The following is a 26,802-nucleotide window of genomic DNA, read 5'->3' on the forward strand; positions in this document are numbered from 1 at the left end:
TCATCATCACCACCACCACCACCATAATGGTTATTATTATTATCATCGTTAGGGGCCTCGTAACATCCTTAGCCCAGGGCCCCCAAATGCCTTCATTCGGCACTGTCAGCACAGTGGCTACTACGTCCCGTGGAAAGGGATCCGTGCCGTCGGGCGAAGTTCGTCAGTTATTCGTCGCATAATTCGCTCCATGAAAAGCAGCCTTCACGTAGCAAAGTTTCTACGCTAATAGGGAATTGTAGTAGACCATTTTTCTCCTCCACTACGGTATCCCCGAAGAAAACGCCGCAGCTGCGCATGCGCGCCGCCAGCTTTGTCTGCATATAGTTCAAGGTCTTGTGGCGGATGACGGAGCGCTATCCATGTGCTTAGCGGGCTGCGGAAAGGGTCTACTACAATTCCCCAATATCTACGGACAAAATTACAGAAGCGTCAGTTTCATTGCTGCACTGTAAACTTGATGAAAAATAGGAAAATGTTCGCATGCACAACAATGAGGCTGTGTGTGTGTGTGATACATGTATATCAATGTAGACAAAATGGGGATATACAGTGTTACTATCTCTTCGCGTAGTCACCGCAGATGTTTGGGAAATTATCACGGCACCATCAAGCCTGTCCGTGACCGGTATTAAAGGGACACTGACGGGGTATTTGTGCTCGCCGAGGTTTTTATTTGAACTACCCATGTTTGCTGCCTGAAATTCGTTTTCTTTCCGACCAAAATCAGCCGGTTGAGAATCGGCCGAGTTCAGTCGCGCTTATTCTCTTCTGCGTGGTCACGTGGCGTTGGAACGCTAGCGTACAAAATATATTCAAAGTCGTGGGTAATCTAAGGCACACATTCAATATTAAAAATAGAAAAGAATATGAACCCCATTTTTGTGTCATTCAAAAAGCTGCCAATACAATGATTGAAAAATAAATGTTGCACAGATAACGTATTAACGTTTCATTTCATTTATTTTCGGAACTGGACAGACGGGGAGTACAACAAAGGGTCCGAAGGCCTATACTAAATAACCTACAAACAATAAAAAAAAAAGAACATTTTGTGACGGACTGGTACTGGTACTTCGGAAGTGTCGTTCGTGGTACCGGCCAATCGATCTTCAAGAGTAGAACAGCGAGCGGAAGGGATATCGGTACGAATCCATCGCAAGACGAACGGAGCACGCAACTTCGTCCTTATCTTCTGCATTCACGCCGAAGAAGCAGAAGGAAAAGAAACGCGATCGGGTGCAGCCACGTGACTTCCGGGAACTCTTTCCTCCTCTACATTCGGTACACATCGTCCACTTGTCGCGGCCATGAGCTTCCGTGCTCATGTTTCGGTTCTAATTGCGTGCAGCAAAGTCTCTCTCTCTTTTTTTTTTTTTTTTTTTTGCTTTTTTTTTTTTAAATATACGTTACTCTGTAGCAGAATATCTATTTGATAGTCTTTTGACAACATAATTATTCGCCTGGCAAAAAAAAAAAAAAAATCTTGGGGGGGCGGGGAGGGAGGTTAGTGTTTTTTTAAAACCCTGTTGACTATAAAAAAAGCTCGAACTATAGCGTGATACCTTGACCCGCAATGTCGCCGCGAGTGCTTGCGCTCAAGTGGACATGTGGATCCAGCTTCATCTAGATGGCACAAACAACATCTGCCCCGGGATTGTAAAATCATTACAACACATAAATAAGTGACTGTTTCAACAATGACAACAATAGGAGTTACGGAAACAATATGAGTTAAGAAAATATGAGTCACGGAAACAAAAATAAAAATAGCACTTAAAAAGTTGTGGCTCCAATCCACGCTGTGACGATGGTTGAACAGCAAGGCTGTGGTATCACCTACAACGATTGGGTGCGAGGGCGAGGATAAGACGGACCGGGGAGGAGCAAGCAGACGGAACGCTAAGAAGAGAAGGAGGTTCTCTTTTTCAGAGTTCCTCCCGTCTGCCTCCTCCTCCCCGGCCCGTCTTACCCTCGCCCTACCTTCTTGACTGGTGACCTAAGCAAGTTTAACAGGCTTGCCAAGGCGGTGCGACAGCAAGTCGCTCGGGACGCAAGCGGCAGTCCGTGTTGGTAAACAGCAAAAGGGTCTATACCAAATGATTGACGAAAGAAAATTAAGTGCACTGGACCAACATTTTTTTATATATAAAAGGCTAGTGACGTCACTCCCCACATCGCAAGCTGCCGCCGCCGCGCCAGCTTGCGCAGCAGTAATCTTTACCACGAAACGTATGCGGTGCTTCGCATTCTTATCAGGAGCGCCTTATAATCAATTATCTGGTTCGCATACTTTTGGGCTTGTTCTTTAGTGAAACGAATGCTGTGCTGTATGTTGTATGCGTGATATGCACTTTTTGCTTCGATCGCTAAAGTTTTCTTCTTTTTTTTCCGTGAGGAGAACGACAAGAAAAAAATTGCGGTGGCTTAGCTCGGTTATGCTAGGATATACGTAGCGTGAGCTTAAGCGCGATCCAAACCAACGCTTCTTTTTGCGCCTGTAGGTCGTGCGGCTGCGGATGTGACGCATTTTCGTGACGTCGCGCCGCTTCTTCGCTCCTTCCGGGCGCGCACGAAGAAGTTGGATGATTTCAACTTCTCTCTGGACGCGCACAAAAACGCGCGGTGACGTAGCAGGGCGCGCCTGTGTCCCGGCCAATCGGTGGAGGGCAAGCTAGTTCCGGCTCCGCGTTTCTCGCTGTCTGGCTGCCCTCTCCTCCCCCCCTTTTATTCTCTTCCAACATGACAACGCGATCTCTCTCTCTCTCTCTCTTTCTCTCGCCGTCTGGCCGGCCAGTCTGTCGCAGTTGCACCTTGCTTGTGCGCTCGTGCCTGCGTGCGCGCGTGCGCGCTCGCCCGAAGTTTCGCCCGTCCAAACCAAAGCGCACGGTTCTGACTCAGAAAGCGCGCCCGGAAACAGCAAAAACGCCACGAAATGCGTCACATCCGCAGCCGCACGACCTACAGGCGCAAAAAGAAGCGTTGGTTTGGATCGCGCTTTATGCGCACAAAATGAGAGGCGCTATCAAGCAGCTCCGTTGCAGCGTCAGACTTGGCTACTGCGCAACGGAGGCGCACAGCTGGGCACGCGGCGGCGCCAGTGCGTCTGCCGCGGCTATGTTGTCGCTCCTATGGAATCCGGAGACCGGCGAGGCGCGCGTGGTGGCGGCGGAGCCCGCGGCAGCGGCGGCTCCGGCACGCCAGCTGTGCGCAGTGTGACGTCACCGCTCCTCGCGCTTGCGCAGACCGGCGAGGCGCGCGCGGTGGCGGCGGAGCCCGCGGCGGCGGCGGCTCCGCCCGGCCAGCTGTGCGCCGTGTGACGTCACTGCTCCTCGCGCTTGCGCAGAATGGAGCACGGCTCATTATGCGAGCCACGCGAAACTGCTCAGCCTCGGCCAGTGTAGCTCACGCTACAAAATTCTCGAAATCCGACCTGTGAGCCATATACAGCTTCGCTGTAAAAAGAATACAAATTTGCATTTGTTTTGAATTGCTAGTCGGCATGAAATGCTATTCGTCAGAGAACTATCGCACTGAATGCATTTTTAACGGGGATGAAAAATAGGCTACAGCAAAATTTAGTGCGAACTAAAGATTATATCAGGAGAAATTAATTAAGCCGAAATGTTCTCACGCGGTTTACTCTGAGTCCGTGAAATACGGTACTCCAAATAGGGATGCAGAAAGGGTGTAGCCATGGGGGTGTACAAACTTTGCGTGTGCTTTAACCGTTATTGGCGAAGTGCGCGATCAAAAGCGTCGCGGGGGGAACGCCATGCGAAGGGAGAAAAGGCAAGCACTAGGAAAACTGGGGAGGAAGAGTGAAACGTCCCCTCCTCTCTAACGTTTCTAGTGCTACACTCTACAAAATGTCTGCGCGTCTCTTATCCGCAGAATACTCAAAGGGCCAATCTCTGCGATCTAAGAAATCAGCTCAGGGAATGATGAGACGGAACATCTGTTAAGACCTCAAAACTAAGTCTGCGCTATGGCATTACGCAACCCAGCATGGCGCTTTGCATTGCGCAATGTAGAGGGAAGACTTCATTTTTAGGTTTAAATGGATGTTCTGCCTCATCATTCGCTGAGCTGATTTCGTAGATCGCCGAGATTGGATAGCTCTTTGAGTGTTTTACGAGTAAGCAGACGCGTAGGCATTTTTTAGAGAGAGAGTGTAGTGCACTCCCTTTCTCCCCTCGCCCTCCATTGCTCGCCCTTTCTTTCTTCACCTGGCCGTTGCCTTCGGCTGCACTGCACACAACGAGTGTGGAGCGGTGCAGCGAAGGCACACATCTAGTGTGCAGTGCAGGCCCTTCCACAATATGGTGACATGGTGTCACGGAAAACGGAGAGTCACTCAAACTATGGTGCCTGGAACGTGTCTCCGACTGGTGTTTGTTTACCGCGCGCAAAAAAAAAGTAGTCCCTCGACTTCCGCCTGATGACGTCATAGAAGTGTCATGCTGTCGATGGTCGTGATCCTGGCGGTCTTATACAATCTTGTGCGCAACAAAGACGAGGACAAAAGCAAAGAGGACACAACAAGGCTCCTTGTTGTGTCCTCTTCTCTGCTTTTGTCCTCGTCTTTGTTGCGCACAAGATTGTATAAGATGTCAAACCAACTCGCCCAAACAACCACTCATCCCGGCGGTGTTCCGGCAGCGGTGCTGGAGGTGGCAAAACGCCTGTTCTTCAGCAGGTCGCTTTCCATTGTGGAAGTCCGCGGGAGCTTCAGGAACCAGAAGTAGGAAGTGGGAAGAACCAGAAACAGAAACACTCGCGTTCGCTCGTCCTTTTCGCCGGCATTTTTTACGACCAACCGCCAGGGTCGCGAAATATACGACAGCGTGACGCTGCGGCTTCAGTGACGCCATTCGTTGCCACTTGAGGACCCCGGGGTGGGATAGGACACTATACACACATCACTCGGAGACGCGTTCCAGCAGGTATCATACTCAAACCAGGGAGAGCGTTTGTAATTCAATGGTGGCGACCTGCCGGGCCAATAGGTCGCAAGCGCGCATGCGCCGAGTCGTCCTATGGTAAAGAGGGAGACGGGCGGAGACGGCGGCAGTCGATCAAGGCTTTCATTCCCTCCTCGCGCCTCGTATCGCAAACGCGGCCCACAAACCACGTAATCCTGATCGAACAGTTGGTACCCTAGTCGCCGCCAATACGGTTAATGCACATTGCAGCGCACGGCAGGCGCTGCGGCGCGGTGTGGGCACGAAGGTCGCGATGACTCGAGCAAGAGAGCAAACATCGCTCATCCTCACTTCTGAATCATCGGAGTGGGAGACGGCGAGGGCGATCTTCGCTGGCTCGCGAAAGTAGATCGTTTTCGCAGTCCCGCAACGCTCTCCGCCCAACCCGCTACGATAGCCGGAACTCTACAGCCAAGGCCATCGGCGCGCAGGCGCAGTAGCGGCATCTTCGTTGCGGAGGGCATAGCGGAGGGAGAAACGCGGTCTACGAAAACTTTCTAATTTTGAAAGGGGGGGGGGGGGGTGTCCAATTTTAAACTCCAAAAATAAAGTTTTTATCTAGAAGCAGTGTGCGTGCGTGTGTGTCTGTGCGTGTGTGTGTGTGCGTGTGCGTGCGTGTGTGTGTGTGTGTGTGTGTGTGTGTGTGTGTGTGTGTGTGTCAACCAAGGCCTGTGAATAGCCTCTTCTATAGCTCCACGCAACGCCATCATGGCGCCAGATCAGCAGATGGGCCCGAGCGGGACGCCTAGCGTCCTTCCACGCCTATTCGACTCGAGACCCGGTCGAATGCCCACGCAGCGCTCATTAGCAATCTGCGTCTGCTCTCGGCCACGCACCCTGTGACCAACCCGAACTGCCCTAAGAAGCAGGACAAGCTCTTCGCGCCCAAAATGCCCTCCTCTCTTTCCACTTTGGCAGAGGGAAGGCTGGAAAGGAGGCGAGTGCCTCCTCTCGCTTTCTCTCCGGTGTTCCCTCCGCTTAGAGGGGTACTTCAACGAAATTTGAAATATGCCCGTTGCGTTCAGAAATAGACTGAATATGATCCACAATATCCATAAATAGCAATCGCACGTTCGAATTTCGATCCTGATGGCTGTATTTATCGTTACAAACGGTCAACCCTGGCAAGCGCTCGGAGAGCAGCCAGCGGAGAGCACGTCACATCCGGCGCAATTATGACGTAGTTTGTCTCGGGATGAGCAAAGCTGCGTCGAGGCTGAAGGTGGTCGGATGCCCTACCCGTTCCAGCCACCGAAGCGGTCGAAGCACGCCAGCGATCGGGTCAACGCAACTAACCGCAAAGCTGCTTTTGTGCGAATTTTGAGTGACGGGTAAATCTTCCGTAATATTGTAGAGGGAGAATAGCGTCGTCTGGGGACACACAAGAGAGAGTCCCGTTTGAGTGGGGAGTTCCTCCCTCCTTTCTTCTCTTGTGCTGGCCGTAGAGCTGTCGGGATGACGTCAGGTTCAAAGCACGTATAGTTCTAGGCGAGACAGTTATCGTCACTATCTGTCAAGGTCCCTAGACGGGCATTACAAACGAGGCTTCAGCGACATCCCCCAGGTGCTCTTTGTTAATCCTTAAATTGATTTTAAAATTCATTTTCGTGATCTTTTTTAACAAGATATCGGTGTGTCCGATCTGATACTGCTCCTTTGAACACTTATAGAGCAACAAAAAAAAACATGTTGAAATTAACCTGAAGAGAGAGAAAATAGACAGGACGACGTCTCATCGTCCTGTCTATTTTCTGTCCCTTCTACGTTTTGATGTTTCTTCTCTACTCCAGTCTCAGCTCGCCTGCACCCTTACGATTTTATCCAAAAAAATAAGCGTCGAAATTTCGTTGTAGTGCCCCTTTAAAAAAGCCCCTAAGAAGAAAAGAAAAAAAAACACATTTTTTTTAGCAGTCTGGTTGGGACATGCGTCTCAAAAAAAAAATAGTTTTACGCGAGAAATAAATACATATATATATTTTTAGAGCACTATTGACGGCGCGAGACGCAATTTAATCGGTAGTCACCTCCTTTCCATTTGTTTTCTCTCTCGGTATTTCGGGCGCATGGAGGAGAGGTGGACTGGCTTGGCCATCACGTTGAGGTGGAAAGGGCGAAAGACCGAGATGGTCATTCCGGAATTATCCGTGACGTCATGGGCATTGCGCGCGGAATTTTAAATAAATCCCTCGCCATCAATATTGCTTTAATATTTTTTTTCGCGTCAAATTTATTTCTTGACAATCATGCCCCAACCACACTGTCTAAAAAAGAAAAATATTATTTTTTTCTTTTTAGAGGCCCTTTAAGTGGAAAGGCTTTTTGTGAAAGGAGCATTTTGGTAATTTTAGGTTGCTTCTGAAGAAAATGCAACCCTAGTTTCCTTTCAAATCTTGGATCATTGACATAAGGGGTCTCACCATTTACCTCGGCAAGGTTCACTCAGGGCAACAGGTCATTTACCTTTGGATCACGACAAAAACCACTCTTCTACACCCGTTTTCACCTCAAGAGCCGTAGTAAAACAAGTCCGGCTCCTCGCGGCGCAATACTAATTTTCCCATTTACGAGGAGCATTAAGACTTAAATAGGTGTATGTTAGACTGGATATGTGTTATCTTACCAAGACGTAAACGTTTTAAACGCCGAAAGCGTCGCTTCTTCCTCTGACAACCAAATCTTCTAAGAACTACTTCGCGCGGCGTATGAACAATGCGCAAAACGTCCTTTTTTCTTGAGGTGAAAACGAGTATAGTTGTTTCCAGTTTGAACAATACTATTGGAATTGTGCTTTTAGAACAGTGAAAGTTATGAATTATAGAGATTTTATGAAAGGGGAACAGGGGGAAGAGAGTGGAAAGGGGGGGGGGGGGTAGCTGAAGGTTTAATATTAAACCCTTTACCAGTCCACTCCACGCAGCCTCGGTGTAGGGTGACGGAATAGGACGGGATGAAAACGAGCCATCCCGGGACTACCTCAAAGAGTTAAGCGATTTTAAGGTATCGAAATTTATCGAAGAAACACTTGTTTGCAAATTTTGTCGTGGGACAAATTATCATTGGCAATGGCACCAGCGCCAAATCCAGATGAAGAAATATTATTTGATACAAACGCTTTCTTTTAAATCGAGCACACGTCACACCAGGATATTATCTCATTTTACTTTTATACATAAAAAAAATAAAGAAAACAGTACGAAATTAATCTACACATTTCGGAGTATTGGGAATCTTCCAAAAATAAACGCCAATAAACTCCGCAACAAAAAAAAAAAAAAATTAACTCCGAAAGACACTTTTTTAATCGCATGAAAACTAAACTCCGAAAAGACAGAATCATGCACCATAGCGTAAGAACACATAAGAATTGAATTGGGTTGTGGGGATATTTATACAGCGTGTAGTTGGTCAGCCATTAAAGTTGCGACGAGTCACACGCTGTAGATGAGCAATTTAGCCAGTGCAGTACAACCGCTAGCCTGGGGTCTTTAACGTGCACCACGCAGTAGTGATACACGACCGCACGCCGGTACGATGCTCATCCAGATCGAAACGGGCAGGGGTGGGGCTCGAACCCAGGATCCCTGGGTTCTGCAGCGCGAGCTTTCGCTCCACGCGCGTCGAGCTGGGTGTGCGCTTTAGCCCACTCGGCCACCGATCCCCCAAGAACACATAAGCAAACGTTCTTTTGTGCAGGCCTCCTTTAATGCCCATTCACATAAGAGTGTTTGCTCGCGTTTCCTTACGTCATGAATCCCCGAGACATCCATGCGCTGTATGTCGCGTGCAAGGGTACTCCCTGAATTTGTTGCCAACGTTTCATACGAAGTACGGATATGTCCCGGTGAACCTCGACGACAGAGCAGACGGAAGCTCCCCTTACACAACTGCCACGTAATCAAACGGTGCTCTTTGAACGGATCTCTACAGGGGGTTCCCTTTGGTGTTGCAACGTAACCGAGCCAGCCAGGTGTGGAGTCAATGAACGGCATGCCGTTCGGCGAAACCGGCCACGTCACTCCCTCCTTGAGGCAGAAACAACGCGGAAACCGGCCTTGATTTCCGCGAGGGACGCTTTCGGTCGAGGCGGCAGCGAAAGGAAGGAAAGACAGGTCCCGTTATTCGGACAGAGGGAACTTCCAGGGGTTCGAGGAACGACCACTACTTCTCCGATGAAATAACGGAGGGAGCAGAGGAGCGTCCTGCGGCGACACCTACCTGACAAGGCCGCAATGTTTGGGTTTTTTTTTTTTTTTTTTTTTTTTTTCCGTCATTTATACACCAACTCAACTCTCCTACGTCACGCCGCGGTGGTGGCGCGTCGGACGCACTTCCGGTCCGGGGCGGTGGGCAGAAGTCGCCGTACAAGACATGCATTCTTGTGTTCTTTTCGGAGAAACCAGACAAAGAACCTGTATTCTCGTCAAAATGCTGCGACGGGGGTTGTGCCAAAAGAGTCTGGAAATGTTTGAGATCAGTTTTCATGTGTTTCTGCCCGCTCCGTTCGTCCGAGTACGTGGATAGTAGCCGTGAAAAGGGTAAACCAGACGCTGTCGAACTACGATTGCTTGTGCGGGCAACACTTTGTGGTCGCCAGATGTATTTGTTTTGTTCCAACATGAACGAGAGAAAGCCGCCTAGTTGTCCGGGCCCCTGCGGGTTCAGTGCGTCTTCAAATTCACACGGCCGCCTGATCGTTCGAACTTTCGTCTGCTCTTTCGAACTTGTCTGCTTTTTGTCGTCTGCTCGTTCAAACAAAAGCGGCCCGTAGACCAAACTTTGACCCGGTGATTGCAATAAGAACTAATTGCAGGCCTCAAACGACTTAAGTAGGCTCGGTGTAAACAGTACATACAAGATGTTGATCGTTGGTACCAGTGGCCATCACCGACTTGTTACGCTTGGTCTGTTTCCGCTACCGAATTTCAATATCGACGTTGATCATCGCCGCTACCATCTACACTTTTGCAGCACGAGCGACGTCGCGACCGAAAATATCTAGAAGATTCTCATCGTGGTTTTGGCGTCCGTTCTGTGGCGTTCACGCCAATGAATCGCTGCACGTCAAATTATTTACGCAAAGTTTAGCGGTGTAACGAGCCTTGATAGTTTCGCTCGGGCGATTAAAGTGGTAATTAATCGCTATGGGGACGTAGATTCGACAATTCCAACGCGAAAAAGAGTATGCAGATTCACACAGACGCCGACAACGTGACATTCCAAAGGTTTGTGGACGCGGGACGCGGTGCTTCTTGCCCGCACTACATTTCGCATGCGTTCAAACTGTCGTCTGCTTTTTCAAACTTGTCTTCTTTTTGTCGTCAGCGCGTTCAAACAACAGCGGCCCGTAAACCAAATCTTGACCCGGTAATTGCGATAAGAACTAAGTGCAGGCCTCAAAACACTTTTGAAGGTTGGTTGGGGTAAGTAGGCTAAGTGTAAACAGTAGATACAAGATGTTGATCATTGTTACCAGTGGCCATCACCGATTTGTAATGCCCGATTCTACTTGCGGTTTTCAGTATCGACGTCCACCACCTCAGCTACGGTCCACGCTTTTGCAGCCCGAGCGACGTCGCGACTGAAAATATCGAGCAGAATCTCAACGTGGGAGTCAGGCTTTAGCGCCCATTCTGCGGCGTCCATGTGAAATGAATCGCCGCAAGTCACATTATTCACGCAAAGTTTTGCCTTGTTAATTTTGCTGAAGCCGCTCAAGTAGTCAGACATTGTTAGGAGGACGTAAAATCAACAATTCCAACGCGAAAAAGAGCACGGGAACTCCCACCGACGCCGAAAACAACGCAATGCAATGGTTTGTTTATGGGCGACGGCGGGCTTCTTGCCCACCGTCCACCGCGCATGCACGGCGCCGGTGGCGTCCGCTAGGGGCGCTCCGGTTTGTTTGTAAACATGAGTTGGTGTATATCGAAGGCCAGATGGGACGTGAGCGCCTATTCAGCTTTTGACTGGTAACTAAACTCAAAAGTCCTATTTTGGGAGATTTACGTACCGAATTGACGAAGGACACCTGGCAGGCCCCAGCGGTGGACTGAGGATTCGTATCGACCACCTGGGAAAGATCTCTCTGACGGGCGACTGAAATTTCGGTTGCACGTCTCGTTCTCCGCAGCGAGCATCCGTCAGATTGCGGGCACCTCGGCAGGGAATCGAAACCCGCCACCTGGGGCACAGATCTGCGCGAGCTAGTTGCCTTGTTTGAAGGCGTTCGAACACCGGCATTCGGCTTTCGCGTTCGAACAGTGATTAGAGACCCACAAATCGTTCCAAACAGAGCCCGCGGTGCCTGACGTCCCCGCTTCTTTTTCTTTTCTTTTTTTTTTTCTTTTTCCAATCTAGTATGACCAAGATGTGCCCAAAAACGTTCCTCAATATATTGGCAGAGTAGAAGATCGGTAATAGTATTAGCCTTGAGCAGCGAGTCCGCTTGTTAAAGGTGACATCAGCGATATCTCTGAAACTCGGGGAGAAAAATGAAAACCAAGATGTTTTAGATCATTATTTAAATTGCGAATTAAATCAGACGCCTTGCGCTAAAATTATTTAAATCAAACCTTTCCCGAAAAAAATGATCCCGGAAATATTTTTATTTGCCATTTAGCTATCAGTTGTTGCTTTCGTTCCATGTGCATCAATTCAAATTTACCTAAAATAATCCTCCACGAATAAACATTTACATCAGGCTGTACATGACCAAAAACCAATGCTCTTCTGATTGTTCGTCCGTTACGTAAAGAAAATCATAACGCGCCGACGAAAAACGAAGGCTAGGAAAGTATGTTCATATTGCAAGCCAAACAGAACGTGAACGAGAAAGCAAATTTAGCCGTTTAACTAACTTTACAAAACAAGACATGACACAACTAGAACACTGGAAGCAAAAACGACTCGCACACACAGTATTTTATGTCTAAAATAAAACAAGTGTTTTGTTTTGTTCTAATATGGCGGCTCTGCACCGATAAAGTTTTGTTCATGCAGCTACTTTCTTCTGCAAAATGTTCAGTTATCGTACGGATTGGCCAACGTTTAAAAATACATCTTGCGATAAAGCATTACATATTTTGAGCTACTGTGATTTAAATATAAATAAATCTGATCAAACAAATATGACTTAAATCAAATGCAGTTGAAGTTAAAAAGAAAGGAATTCTCTTTTTACTATTATGTTATTGTGGACGTAAAGGAAGAAAAATGGAAGAGAGACAATCGTGCATTCGCTCGGGGCAAATCCGCCAGTGACTCTTCGGAAGAGGGGGGGGGGGGGGGGGGGGGGGGGGGGGAACTGCAGTCTTAATTGAGGAGAACGACTGCGACTGTATGTGGGACAGAGCTCGTTTTCCGTTTCGTGCACTTATCGCTAAACGGAGGAAGCGAAACACTGCATCCTCTTTAGTTATTGCCTCAAATGCGGATCAAGTGTCGTAATTATACTCAAACCAAAAGGTCATCGAGCGCTCCAATATGATTTTTTTTTTTTGACACACGAATTGGTTTTTTTATACACCGGCCGGTGGGCTGCTTTATCTATATATATATATATATATATATATTTTTTTTTTTGTTTCTTAATATTTGAAAATTGCAGATGTTGCAAGCCAAACAGCGAGCAAGTGCTCCAAAATGCGTCTTCTTCAATTTTTCGCGATATTGTTTCGAATCGCAAAATTTCCGAAGCTTAAATTTTCGCAAAATTAAGTCGTTGCCAGTATTAAAAAAAATGTTCTGGTTCTGAAAGACGCGTTTTTATGAAGTATACACTGCGCGACACTGTTAATGCAAACACGACCTCCAAGCTTTCTTCTTTTTTTTTTTTTTTCGGGCACCGATCTTTCCCATCACCGAATATGTACTTTCGAACAGTAGCTGGAGTGAGTACTTTGCACCTCGCTGGTAGTTCCAACGGCAGCAGTTCAAGTCAAGAAGAAAAAAAAATCTCAAGAAATATCGGCGGCCACTTTTTTGCGCAACGGTGTCGCCCTACGCAAGTACATTATTTATATTTCCGGAACTCTATTTTCATGGTTGTTGACGGTGACGGGAAATCAAACAGGTGAAGCAATATCTCTGTTATCAAATCTATCCCTTGATTTTCATTTACATGATAAAGCCTACCGCAAGTAGACAAGGGACGTTCCCTCACTGGCAGGCCGGGCAGCCTTGCCGGCGACTGGCCACACTCCTCTAACACCTCTTATAGATAACCAGGCCGTGCTGCTGGATTTCCTACGCCACGTGGAAGAGGCCAGCCTGGAGCACACATTAGACACGAGTGCTGCATCAAGATTCGGCCGGGACTCGCTTTCAATCAGTGAGGACATCGATTAGAGCCAAACAACACCGGCGTACCAGTCTTGTTCCACCTGTGCCCCGTGCAGGCCTCCAATAAGTGACGTAGGGAACCCAGCACTACGGCCTTGGACCCGTCGAGTCCAGTGCATCTTATAGTTGCTCCGCAGCCAATCGCGGTAATAGAACGCCCAAGGACCAATCGGAAAGCTGTCAGGGACTATGGATGATGACAAGGCCTGCCTTCTCTCTCTCATGACGTCACACTATGGGTTAGATAACGGGTGGCGCGGCTGTCGATTCGCTCCCTTTCTTTCACTTGTAATCATATTTGCAGGGAAACTCGGCAAGTGAAACGTTATGCTCAGTGTAGCGAACAGGTTGCTTTTCTTTTTATAAAATCGTTAAGAACTAGCGGTGCGCGAAAAGTGGTTTGAGTCGAAAAGCGAAGTGTCATTGCTGTAAAGAGAGCCGGCCTGCCTTGCACTGCAAAAGTTACGAATTAAAGTTCCTAGATAAGAGCTTCCTCCAAGTAACAAGATTGTTTGAAGCGCCGACTGAGTGACGGTGCAGGTTTAGGAAGCAAATGGCGGCGCACAGCAAAGTACTGAGCTGAATGATGCCATATTGTTCCAGCGGAATATGCTTTGTCATTTGTATTGCTTGTCGTTACTTGTAAAAAGAAGTATTAAGGGACTTTACTACGAATGACTCGATGCTAGTCGATTTTAACCACAATTCGCACACACCTAATAAAAACGACGGACGAGTAAGAGAATTAGTGCGCTTTTGTGGTGTTCGTCGTTTTGGGCGCGTCTGTCCTCTACCCACAAAACAAAATGCGTATTGTTTAGGCCATGGAATTGTAAAGCCTCGTCATCTTCTTTAGAGATTGCAAAATCTATTAAAATTCTTCCTGTCATTTTTAATGAATCACTTTCTTGGACTTTTAAACACGTTCAGTATATCCATCGAATAATTTTCAAAGCGATAGGAATAATATCTAAAACTCGTTTTATGTTTCCGCGCGTGTGAAGTTGCTCTTGTATTATTTTCTGATCTGCACACCTTACGTGTATTGCCCCCGGTTTGGGCAAAGGCAACGAGACAAAACTTAACAACACTACTTCTAACAAAGAAGAAAGTATTTCGCATAATTGGAAATGTTTCTTTTTGGCATTCTTTTGATGAGCTTATTCGAAAACATAAAGTTGTGCCAATTAATCCTATATACAAACAAGTATCATTTGATGGGAGTCTACAATACGGCAGTAAAAGAAAATAGCAAATTTTTGTTGTTATTTTCAAACAAACCAGACGTACGAAACTAGACATAGCAAGAACTGGTGATTGACCCCTAAAATATACACCACCGTCGCTTTTAAATAGGCACGAACATGACAATATTCCTCACGGTTTTCTACAGAAAAGCAAACCTACAGACTTTCGCTTTCAGTGGTGTTCTACCGTTTTCTTGGTATATTTTGCATGCGGTGTAGCGTGCCACTAACCTCGGGGCCCCCTGCTGGCACCAAATGACGTCACGACCCACCTCCCCTTTGGGCGTCGTTGTGTCGTGATTACGTCTTGAATCACCGTCGGCCCCCACAGCAGCAGCAGTCGCGCTCGGCCACCGCCAGAGGCGACACCAGTCGACAAACGGGTTTCGCGTCGCCGCCGCCGCGTACACCATCTGGGACGCGTCGCGCGCACCTTGAAGACAAGGCCCGTTGAAGACGTCATCGCTAGCCCTACATCGCCACAAAAGCGGCGGACGCGTACGCCTCCGCGTCTCCGTCCGCTAGCGTCGCGTTCGTTGTGGGACGCACAGTGACGCGAACGCGGTGACGCGGACGCGAGCCCGGCGACGCCACGGTGGCCCACAAGCGATGACGTCAGAGGAGGAAAGGCGGCGCGCGCTTCTCGTCTTCTGGGCGGTTTTTTACGCGTCGACGCGTCCCACTCGGATGCCCCTCTCGCGCACTCTGCGTCCGCTCACCGTTCGACATGCATCCCGTGCGCGCTGCTCGCGTCGTCTGCTGTCTCGTCCTGGCCTCGGCGTGCTTGGTGATCGCGCAAGACGACGGCACCGACAATGCCACGGGTGAGCATACTTGTCTCGATGACGTCACGACCGGAACCGACCAGACCCTCGGCTTAATTCATCTCTAGGATGACATCTGGTTGAGTCAGGCGCTTTCGTTTCTGCTCGGCTCCGGGCAAATCCCACCGCTATCTTCAGGAGGGTCAGAGCGAAGAGTCCGGGAAAGTTCACGTATCGCACTCGACAGTGAACATAAAGAAAGGTTCTGGAACTTGGGGCCTAATCAAAAATATGCGAAAGAAAACGAGGTTGTTTACCTTGAAAGTGGATATATTGTTTCGGCGGCGTAGCGGACTAGATACAGATCATCTGATTGGCTGGCCGCGTAGCCCCCGCTGTTTCCAGTAGGGTCGACTGGCACCAGAATCGGTGCTAGCTGTAGTCTTCGCATGTGGGTTTGGACATGATGACAGGGTTATCTGCGAACGGGCCTCAACGGGTGTTTTGAGTATGTTTGCTTTACACGTATGTATACTTCAAAGCATCTCTGCAGACAGTTTTTGTGTGACCAATGTGACAGCCATGCAAGAAAGAAACACGTATCAGACAGTGTCTACACACTGCCTTGTATACGGTGCATTAGCCGTGCGACAACGACTTTAGAAGGTCTTTCTTTTAGGGTGTCTTAAGAGATTTGGCTGCAATGAGATATTTGGCTGCAATCGTTAAAGCAATAGGGGGTTCAACAATCTCGAAAAAAAGGTACCAAACAAATTGTTACAACGGCGGAATATGCCTATAAGTCTATCGGGTGTTTTGTTATGTCGAGTCGGGTGTAATGGTTTAGCAATTCTGTCATACAAGAAGGTGACTCTGTTTTAAGATTGGTGCGCCATCTATTTAATACTGAGCGTTTTCTAGACAAATCTTGCTAGCTTATGAATGATTGGGATGGTTGACGCTCGTTGACAGGTAGTCGTATTCAACTTTGCCTGAAACAACCCAAAAGAGGAAGATCAAAGAGCCTAGAAAATCGATCCCCATACGTACCCCCCTGACTTTATTATCATGTTGTTGTATGTATTTTCTTTTTCGTCCAGTAACAATTGGTCAGACTTGAAAACTTCCGTTGCCAATTAGTTGGCAACAAGGTTATGTTGATGCGACTGATGCAATAACAATAAAGAAACACTTATTTTCTAAATATTTTTTTCTAAAATAGCACTTGTTTGCAAGCATATCATCCCAATCCCCGTTCTTTTCTTCTTTTTTTTTTTTTAAGCAAACAAAAAAGAAAAAGAAAGAGAGATGGATTAAGAAATTATTATACCGGTTATTGCGAAACACCGATTACAGGGACAAAGGTCGCATTCTGTTTTCAACCACAACACGCTTTCCCTCCACAAGTAACGTCAACTTCGGGGATTGTGAGAGTCCGCAAATAAGATAAAACTCCGGCTATTAGGAGGCAAACCCAGTGTCATTAGTATGCCGACGGAGTATTGATAAGAGGCGCTGGCCTTGATGCTCAGGTGGGCTTTTCCTCTTTGGAGGTCTTCTTCTTTTTCACTTTCTCGCCAGTTCGCGGGGGTCCAGGAGCCGGAGACTGGTCGTACCAGCGTCCGGGAAGTTTGTCATTTTTTGTCCCTGCCAAGCACTGTGCGAGGGAGCGTTTCCCAAGCGGCGGTTTTTGTTCACGCACCAAAGGCCCACGAGCGAGCGGCCGGAATGCGCAGATTCCTTCGTTTCTTCGAGGCACGGCTGATGGGACAGTGCTCTCGTGCCTGCAGATGCTGCCGGCGGACACCAAGGCCGGCTAGCCAGAAAGAATCGGCGCCTTAGCCAAGACTCGCTGTATAGAAATTCCGAAGAAGCTAAGCTTTTGGTTTCGAGGCTAGATGGCGCAAGTTACCGCCCGTTGTAATGGGCAGGGCCATTAGCGTATACATTCATCCATTCAGGATCGGCGCTCCGTTTCGTCCGATTTTCTTGTGAGCACCGCAATTTTGGCGCTTCGTGCAGAGACTCCCTGAGCTCGCAAGATATAGTTTTGCTCTGTCTCAGATTGTTTTGACGTTTCTGGGGTGCGGAAAAGCGCCTGCGATTTCAGATAAAGCTTTAGATAACTGGCAAAGAGAATTTTAAACACAAAGATGGCTGAACCTTTGGTACTAAACAGCCTTAATAAAAAAAAAAAAAAAAAAAAAAAAAGCTTGTTTAGCCATGGGGCGAGTCAGAGCTTCAGGGGTATTAGTGGCCGAGTGTGCTAGCTCACCGCGCAGCTCGGAGCGCGTGGAGCGAAAGCGTGCGTTGCAGATACCACAGATCCTGGATCAAATCTCCAGCCCTGCCCGTTCCTATCTTGATGAGCATCGTTCAGGCGTGACTGAATTTTCCATCTACAGCTGAGAGACCAGACAACCGTGAAGAGGGGGGGGGGGGGGGGGGGAGGGGCTGGGCTGGGCTGGGCTGGGCTGGGCTGGGCTGACTAATTTCCGGCTGTTCAGTCTGAAGCAAGAGCTTCAGACTGAACTTAATCTGGTCGCGTGCTAGCTTTGGCAGGGCTTCCCTTGGCGCGTTCTAATCTAAGACCCTAGCAAGCCGTCCCTGGCATCTAAATGGCCTGTGTCCAATCACATGCAGCGTGTAAACTGTGCGACACAGCTTGAACTGGCGCGAACAAGACATCTGCGCTTTTTTTCCTTTTACTTGCGGAGGTCAGAGCCGAACGACATAGAACATAAAACGGTTCGGATATATACAGCAAATGCGACAGTGCAAATGAATAACTTTCGCTGACCTTCCCACCGCGAACGCGTTCGTACTGTAGATGGACGTTCTGAAAAAGTTAGCTTCTAATATTTTTTGCGATATTATCAATTTGAAGAATAACATCTACACGAGCTCTCCTACAGATGAAGCACCCGTTTAAACGTAAACTACGAGGATGTCCCTACGGAAGGGGCCAGCTGTGCTGGAGACGATGATGGGAAGCTTGAAGCGGCTGCTGATGTTTATTTCTTTAAAAAAAAAACACACACACACACACACACACACACAAATTTTTGTTTTTTCAGCTTGGTGAAGAAGGAAGAGCAGCGGAGCTCTACTATGTGCCGCCATCGCTCATAGATGGCGGTAGCTGTCCAGAGAGTTGTGTCGAGATTCATTTGTCCACGGATACAAAACTGGGGAAACTCGCTCCGCTGTAAAAAGTTGTCCAGTTGACTCGCTTGCTTGAACTCATTTTCACAACACTCACAGGACCAGGGGTTTCTCCAGGAATTGAAATTGGGGCGGGGGGGGGGGGGGGGGCATTGAGAATAGAGGAGTCGTTGCGAATTAAGGGGGTGCCTTCAGAAAAATAAGGGGGGGGGGGCGTGCAATAAGTAGGGTGTGTGTAGAGAAATCACTGCACAGGGCACAAATGCGCCCGGAACAGGAACTTAAAATAATTTTTCAAGCACATTAAACAATGCTGAAGTCGGTTCTTGCACTGAACTGAGTAGATATGTTATCGGCAACGGAGCCTTCATGGTCATCCCTATGCGTTCTGCTCTCGGAGAAACGAGGTGACCAGAGCATACCCCTCTTTCGCCCCTCCCCCTCCCCCTTTTCCAAAGAAAAAGCAACTGCTGCAGAGTATGCTCAGACTGTCACTTTCACTTTTTGTTTTTCGTATTTTCCTGCAAGAACGGTTTTCTTTTCCTTCTTTCTTGAAGTTCTGCAGGAGCACCATAGCTTTGTGCTTATTTATCTATTTATTTGCTGTATAAAAATTGTTGTTCTGTTGCGTTGTGCCGGGCTGGTGCAGTCCTTGAAGCTCACTGAAAAGGGGCGTGGGATGAAGAATTCTCGTGAATTGGAAAAGGGGGCGAAGGCTACGGCTTGAGCCAGCCAATCAGAGAGTTTAAAAACGACACGTCTGACAATGTAATGTCTGAATGTGCCCTCCCTTGTGCCCACTCAGATTGGTTCACCGGCGCCGTAACTTATGCCTTTTGTCAAGTGAAGTTGTGACTGAATAGAGACGAGGAAACTGCGCATGACGCCCACAATTTCGGGGTGAGGTAATCTGCGTCTCTGGATGCCGAGGTCGGGTTTTTAAGCATTTGTCCTTTTGCAATGCCGTGCGCCAAGCCCCCCGCTTTCTGCGAGCTTGCGGAATTCGGGCACTAATCCGGTTCTGTTTGGGGATAACATTCGAGCGAGTCAAACATAAGTCTCCCGTCCTGTTCTCGTTGTCTTTAGAGTTTGAGTCAAAGCGTCTAGACTCTAAACCCGTAAGATTGACTGGTTTCGAAGAGGCTGTGAGCCGAGGAATGGAAGGAATAGCAAGCGCCCGAAAAAGAAAGCAGCGGCGGGGGGGGGGGGGGAGGGGAGGGGTGTACTACAACGTGAACACCCCCCCTAGCTACGCGCCTGCAAGGCACCGAGCAAGTTTAAAGGCCGACGTACAAGTTTGGTTACGCTCCCCTCTTCTAAGCTGCGAGGGGAGCCAAGCTTGGGCAAGGTAAGAAGTAGAGAGGAAATAAGAAAGAAGGAGGCCGGGAGAAGGGGAAAGCGCGAAGTGTACGTTGGCCTTTAATCGCGTGCTGACAGCGACCGTTCGCCAGATTCCTTTCTCACCATCAAAGCTGTTATTCATGGCAGACGATAAGTGACCCTACCCACATATCGTGAGAATGCAGTCGAAGCCCCCAACCCGCGCTCGGTGTCTCCGTCGTGCTCTGGATCACAAGATGTCAAAAGATTATAAAAGGTGAAAAGCTTACGCTGGGAGGCAGAGTTTCGACTGCATTCTGAATCTGCCAGCAGCTACTGCCTCAGGGCAGTGACTAAGCATCGGGCGACTGCTTGTCCGCGCGTCCCGTAGCCAAAAGCGGCAACTTTGGGAAGTAGCCACCGAGCGATTGGACCCGAGCGCTGCGTCACATTTCGGAAACGCGCTCGGACATTCGAGCTCGAGATTGGGTCCAATGACTGCCGAAGCGGGCCGTCTCAGAGTTGCTGAAATTCCCCGTAAGATGGCGCCACCTGTCAAACCAAACTTTATTGCCCGGTAGGTTATCTTTGCTGACAGTCTTCCAGGGGCCTTAATCTGAACAGTTGGTGAAAAAGTCGCAGAGAAATTTAGCGGCAATGATTGGCCGGCACCAAGGTATAATGCGTCGTTGACCAATCACGGCCGCCAGACTTCTCGCCGACTATTTCGCCAAGTGTCCAGATTAGGGCACCAGCTTTGAGTTCAAAGCGGAGAGATCCGGAACCGCGCGTTTTGTGCGTCGCGCGCACTGTGTGCGAAAGGTAACTTCTGGAAGCTTGCAACATCAGGCGTCCAGGTAGCCGCGATCAGAAAGCTGGGAAGCGGACGATCGGCTTGGAAGTTGGCACAGACCGGATTACGAGCAACTGGCGAGTTTAGAAAGAGTACGCGTTTCCTGAAACATCAAATAGGCAGGACGAGGTATAAGTCTGAACAAAGAGCTTGGCAAGCGATTGCGCAGGTTAAGGAAGGGGCAACCCCGTCATCAGAAGGCGGAGGCGGTCAGGCAGAACAGCCTCCCGTTCCGTACGCAACCTTGCGCACTTACACACGACTATAGACCTTTCCAGCGCTTATCACACACACGAAAAATGCTGAGTCATGTGGCTGTGGACGCATGCGCGGCGTCTCATATTTCGTGGAAGATAGCTAATGCGCATGCTCAGAACGCGTTTCACAGCCCATGGTAGGCAACGATGGCAGCGCCCGAAAGGCAATTATAGTTCCGGCCACCGTGGTTCCGGCGAAGAACTCAAACCAAAAGTAAATTTGTTTTTTAATATTTTCATAACCTGGGCTGCCTGAGCCACAGAAGTGCAGTGCCTGGCGAGTTGGGAATACCTTATCACCGTACCGTAGAGCCGATAAGAATGCAGCAAACTGATAAGCATTCTCAAGACCAAATCGCCAAGCAAGGACCTGAACATAATACGCTACGGCTTGCGTTTTGTTTTTTGTTTTTAAGCTGTTTGTTACTTTACGGTCACTCACATATCCAGGGTGTCCCTCCAGAAATGTACAAGTCTTTTTTTTTTCTCCGCAAAAATAAATAAATAAATAAATTAAAAAAAAAAAAATTAGCGCTTGCGGTCGATTTAGAAGCCAACGTTTCAATCACTAACCGGTATTTTATTCAGAAGTGACGAGTGATTTTCCGAAATATTCGATGGGAAAATGGCGGCCGACAGAGCTTTCGAACACATGGAGCTGTACAAACTTGTACGATACTGATTAATCAAATTACTCGTAATCGTGTATTTTTCGTTTGTAATTTTGTAAATATTTGATTACATTTTTTTTTTTGGGGGGGGGGGGGGGGAAGGAATCACGAGAGGGATCTGATTAATTTTTGGAAGTGCTACTTGCAACCGTTGCTATTTTCCCCTCCCCTTTCTAATCGCGCCCTTTGTTAATTGTACATGCCACCAAGAAACCCGGGAACCAATTAAGTCTCCGACCGGAAGATGCTTCTCCAAAATTGGTTGATTAAAGGGCAACTCCGCTCAATTCCGAAAAATTTAGGCTTCCATGTGATTCACATTCACAAAGTAATACTCAACAACTCTACGTCTTCGGATTCGCGAAATGTGAAATAATATTTGTGTAATCCTAATTTAAACATCAGCAGATACCGAAACCGAAACTTCGGTTGCGTCAGGCAACATTGGTCTTGGGTCGTCACAGTCATGAGCACCTCACGTCGAACCACGTGGTCTTGTGACGTTCGGGAGGGAGCGAGAAACAGGACACGCGACGCGGGCAGGTCCTTTTTTTTTTTTTTTTTTTTTGACGCGGGCAGGTCGTTTCGCATGGCGTGGACGGTGATGGCCCGGGGGAGAGGGGGAAGGGGAGAAGACGAAAGAGGAGAAGGGGAGCGGAGAAACAGACCGATAAGCGCGCAGGGCAGCGGTGATCACGTGAACGCCCGGTCAGCCAACACCGGGAGGAGAAACTCATGACGTCATCGTTAAATTTCGCTCTGAAAAGTAAAAACAAGCAAAACGTGAGAATGAAGTATACATGCCTCTGACGTAGTGGTTCAACGTTGGCCGCTCCAACTCCGTGGCATTGACTGCGCTGATGATTGCGCCTCGCGCCGCACGCTAGGGTTGGCAGATTTCGGCGACTTGGCTCGCTTGAAGGTTCGCTGGCCAGTTTATTAAATATATAGACGGAATTAGATCGTAATATTTGACATGGGGTCTTCCTATATGATACTGAAGAAAGCTACATAGTTTTCTAAATATCAAAAATGAAGCGGAGTTGCCAAGTAGCATATAATTCGTTGACTTTTATTCCAGCCGACAGAAAAACATGTCGTTTTGAAAATTTTCAAGTAATAGAACAAGAACGGTTTCGTCTTTTGAAGTTTCTTTTTCAAGTAGCGTTGAATCACTTTTTTTTTTGTCTCAAGTAATCAGGTAATCTAAATGAATATATTTTAATCAAGAATAATTGTAATGGTTTTTATAAAATTTTTTTTGAGTGACGCGTACAAGACTGGAGCTGTATTGCGCCAGTAGCCGTAATCGGGCTAAAGTGGGCCTCGTTGTCCCCTAGAAATTTTCGACAAAGCACGTAAGTTTTTAATAAGATACCGGTTAGGGGGATGAAACTTTGGCATCTTGTTCGTACCGCTAGCGCTGCATTTAGGTGGAAAATGAGCGTTCGGCAAAGAGTAGTTTATTTCGCGGTAAAAAAACAAAAAAAAAAAAAAAAAAAAAAAAAAAACACGCCGTACATTTCAATATTCATGCTGCTTCTCTTGTTAACGCACATCAGCTGAAGAGTCATCACTTGGTTGTACGAACCTTTCGGCTTCCTCGGGCTCTTGGCTGCGTAGATGTTGAGACAATATAAGCATTTCGAACAGTGAACATTGAACATCCACATTCGTCGAGTGCGACTGCAACCACGCGCGCCTTGTTCTTGCGTCTAGCTGTTGCTATGGCGACACTTATACGACTAACCAATGGGGAAGCGCTGTGCAGCACGACGCAACGCAGCGCCGCGCAGTCGACGCAACCCTGTGAACGGGTTTTTACTGCCTGCGCAGCGCTACATGCGATTCGGCCCCCGAGGTCGGATGCGCCCGTGGTATACGCTCCGTGCTTTTGCCGTCGAAGCCGCCTGGGGATGTTTCTTCTTATCGCCCGTGTCGCCAGCGGGGGGAATTCGCGATAGCGTGCTGAGTGGCCTGCTGTTTTCCGAACACGCCTCCGGGTCAGGCCCACGTGACTTCGTGGTCGAATAGGTCGCGATCGGGCGTGTCCCCTTATATGTTGGCGCCTTTGCTTTGCTGTCGGGAGCCTCATCTAAACAAAAAAATGAGCGAAATGACATCTGCTGTTTTACCGTGATGAATTCATTCGTGCATACGGTCGCCTGTCACATCCGGAACAGCTGGTTTGTCACGAGCTTGTAATGGGCCAATCAGATTCTCCGAATCTTTCCACCGACCTGTGGATCTTACACCCGAAGTCTGATGAGCAGGAAGAGTCTCGAACCTTTTTAACGTTATGTGTGCGCCAGGTGAACAGTGTGCGATAGATCTTTTTCACCTGAAGACGACGCCGAGCGGCGAAGGCTTAAAGCTACCATTTCTGCGACTCGGAGTTGCGGAGGATGCGTGCATGAGAAAGGTAGCGCAATTCCCCTTCCGGACACCAAACTATAGTTCAAGCTTTCACCGCTGAGTGAGGAGGGCCTGCGCTTGAGCAGACTTATTATTAAGTAAGTTTCATCGCATTATTTTTACAACGTGAGCTGTGTTTCAAAGCGTCCCACAACGAAGGCGTTTGTTCATGCGTATCCCTCGACTTGTTTTGCCGCTGGTCAAGAAACACAAACCCAAAGCTCTCCGAGATCCTCTGCGACAGAGGTGCGGATGTCAGCTGCGGATTGGCCCAGGAAGAAGTAAAATAGAGATAGCTTTTCGCCCAATCAGGAACTGGCTTTCGGCGGACAAATACCAACGCCCGCTTGTTGCGAACACTCCAAAAAACAGAATGAGTCAGCACCTTGCGGAGCCACTCTCGCGATTGCCGGGAGCGCGCCGTTGTTGCTTTCGACGGGAGTCAGTTATTTGCTGATTCGGGTCGTGTCTCGGCTCGAGCGTGCCGGCCCTGAACGAAAGTTGGCCAAGAACAACGCGTTTTTGCCAAAGCAAAAACAAATGTGGCTTGCGTACGCGTAGAGCTTCGGCGGCGCGCTCGCCAACGAGGAAAAGGGGCCCTGTAACTGCGCAGCTTGCCCAGGATCGCTTTCATGCTCGGCCGGGAATTGGACCGCGCTTATTCTGGACCGCCGGTCTTGTGACGCGCACTTTTGAAGAAGTGTCTATCCTGTTCAATGTATACACCAACTCTTTTGCACACTTACGCTTTTTTGTGACTTCGCTCTTTTAAAAATGAATACCCATATCCCCCGAAATACTGAATTCTCCGTATATGCATTCGAGTCCGCCATTTGACTTTTGCTTCGTCTCTGAACGCAAATCGCCTAATTCGAAGCACTTCAAAAAATTTTCTCGGGATTACACCCGTATTTACGCGTCCTATTTCGAGACGTCCCTCGGGTGGATTACACCTGTCGGCGAGTCGGCCGGCTGACTTCTGTAAATTCCCGCCGTCTTGGATGTTGCGTACGCGCGCCAACAGTCGACTCCCACGCGAGGCCCGTCAACGGAAGCTTCCCTGCCCAGAGTCAACCTCGGGCGGCGCCTCGTCGAAAAGGGCGAGTCGCCCAATACAACTTCGAAGATAAGGCCTGCTCATGACGTCACTCTTAGTGGCTCCCAGCCCCGCCCCAAGCGGCAAACACGCGGGAGTCTATGCGTGTTACGTCGCTCTCGTTGTGAGACGCAGCAAGCCGCACTGGCGGCGATGCAGACGCAAGCTGCCAGTCGGCGTTGCGTGGACCCACTTATGATGACGTAAGAGGGGGGAGGGGGGCCTTGTCTTCGAGGTGGCATTGTGTACCCCACTTGAGATGTGACGGCGCGTCCAGGATGTTTTCGCCGCGCGAGTCCGTGCCAAGTCAACGAGACGCGTCAAACGCTTCGCACATATATCGCGAGGCGGGCCGGGCCGCTCATACAGACACTGGAGATCGCTACATCCTCATCGTGCGACACTGTCGGCGTCCGTCATATGTTTAGTCTACGGTTGCGTGGCTGCCAAACTCATCCTTCATTGAGCAGCAGCATCGATATCCGGGCAAAATGCGATAAGGGGGGGGGGGGGGGGGGGCTGCATTTTGCTGCGGTAGATTAAAATAAAAAAAATTCCAAAAATTTTCCCGTCCTTTTCGATCAAAAAAGAAAGAAAGAAAAAAAAAAAAAGAAAGGTCAGGCGTTTGTGGCTATAGTGTGTGAGTGGTTAAGGATTCAAATGCTCCACCCCCACGCGCATCGCATGTCCTGTGGAAGGCGCGTGAATTCTGGGTAGGGTCCATTATTAGCTCCACGATTTGTTCCTCCCCACAACTCGTGCCGCAATCTCGTTGGCTGCGACAACAATTGCTGCTCGCCACCCCTACCTTTCTTAGCAGTGACTATGGCTAGACGAAAGTCGGTCTTTCTTAGAGGTGTGGCGACACCGGCTTGAGCTCTGTATTGGGCAGGAGATCGAACTATAGGGGGCGCTCTGACCCGTTTGTTTTCCCCACGCTTGGTGTTTACTCAACACAAGGCCTGTGCACATGCCGACAGGCCTTATGGGCATGGCCTTGTCATCTTCTACAATAGAGCGCGGGGCGCAGTTTAATAAAAAAAATACTAACAATCGACGAAGCGACGTTAAGTGCCGGATCTATCCTCAGAGAATGCGAGCTTGACCCACTTCGGCTTTTGTGCTGAGCTGGGATCGTGCACGCTGCATTGTTCATGCAGGCCGAGTGGAAACGAAAGAGCCCCTCCTCCCCCTCACCGCAGAACACGAACTCCAGCCGAACGCTGACGCCGCGTTCGGTTATGTCGGCCGAACGCTGCGTCATTGTATTTGTTGTCCCCATCCGTGTAGTTGTTAGGTTAACCGCTTGGGGCGTCACGGTCTGTCCTCCTCCCCAATAGACCTTTTCCACAAGGGCGCCGCCATCTTGAATTGTCGTCACTTCCAGTATGGGCGAAAACATTACTTTGCCGTCGCCACGCCAAAAGAAGACATTTGGGATATAAGCCTAACCGTCACACATTCTCGTTTTGGCTCCCCTCTATTTTTTTATTGGTTACAGTTTGAAACGTTTTACTATTTTGTCGTCGCCCATACTGGAAGTGACGACAATTCAAGATGGCGGCGCCCCTGTGGAAAATGTCTTGCTGTCTACTGACAAGCTTGCGTTTGACGACACCCGGGCAATGCGCGTTCGCAGATGCCACTAAGATTCGCCATAGATGAAGGGTTGGTCTATATGACAAGTGT

The 26,802-nt window shown here is 48.7% G+C and overlaps 1 protein-coding gene across 1 annotated transcript in view; it reads left to right on the forward strand.

Moving 5' to 3' along the window:
- Positions 1-15,225: 15,225 nt before the first annotated feature.
- The window catches only part of LOC121834827, a 29,380-nt gene continuing 17,803 nt past the window's right edge, over positions 15,226-26,802 (forward strand). The window contains exon 1 of the mRNA XM_042288697.1: positions 15,226-15,396. Within this exon, the coding sequence (XP_042144631.1) occupies positions 15,300-15,396 (97 nt within the window). The 5' untranslated portion in view covers positions 15,226-15,299. The remainder of the gene's footprint in view (positions 15,397-26,802) is intronic.

This window comes from Ixodes scapularis, unplaced genomic scaffold, assembly GCF_016920785.2.
Source record: "Ixodes scapularis isolate PalLabHiFi unplaced genomic scaffold, ASM1692078v2 PGA_scaffold10__122_contigs__length_95168666, whole genome shotgun sequence".
Lineage (NCBI taxonomy): Eukaryota > Metazoa > Arthropoda > Arachnida > Ixodida > Ixodidae > Ixodes > Ixodes scapularis.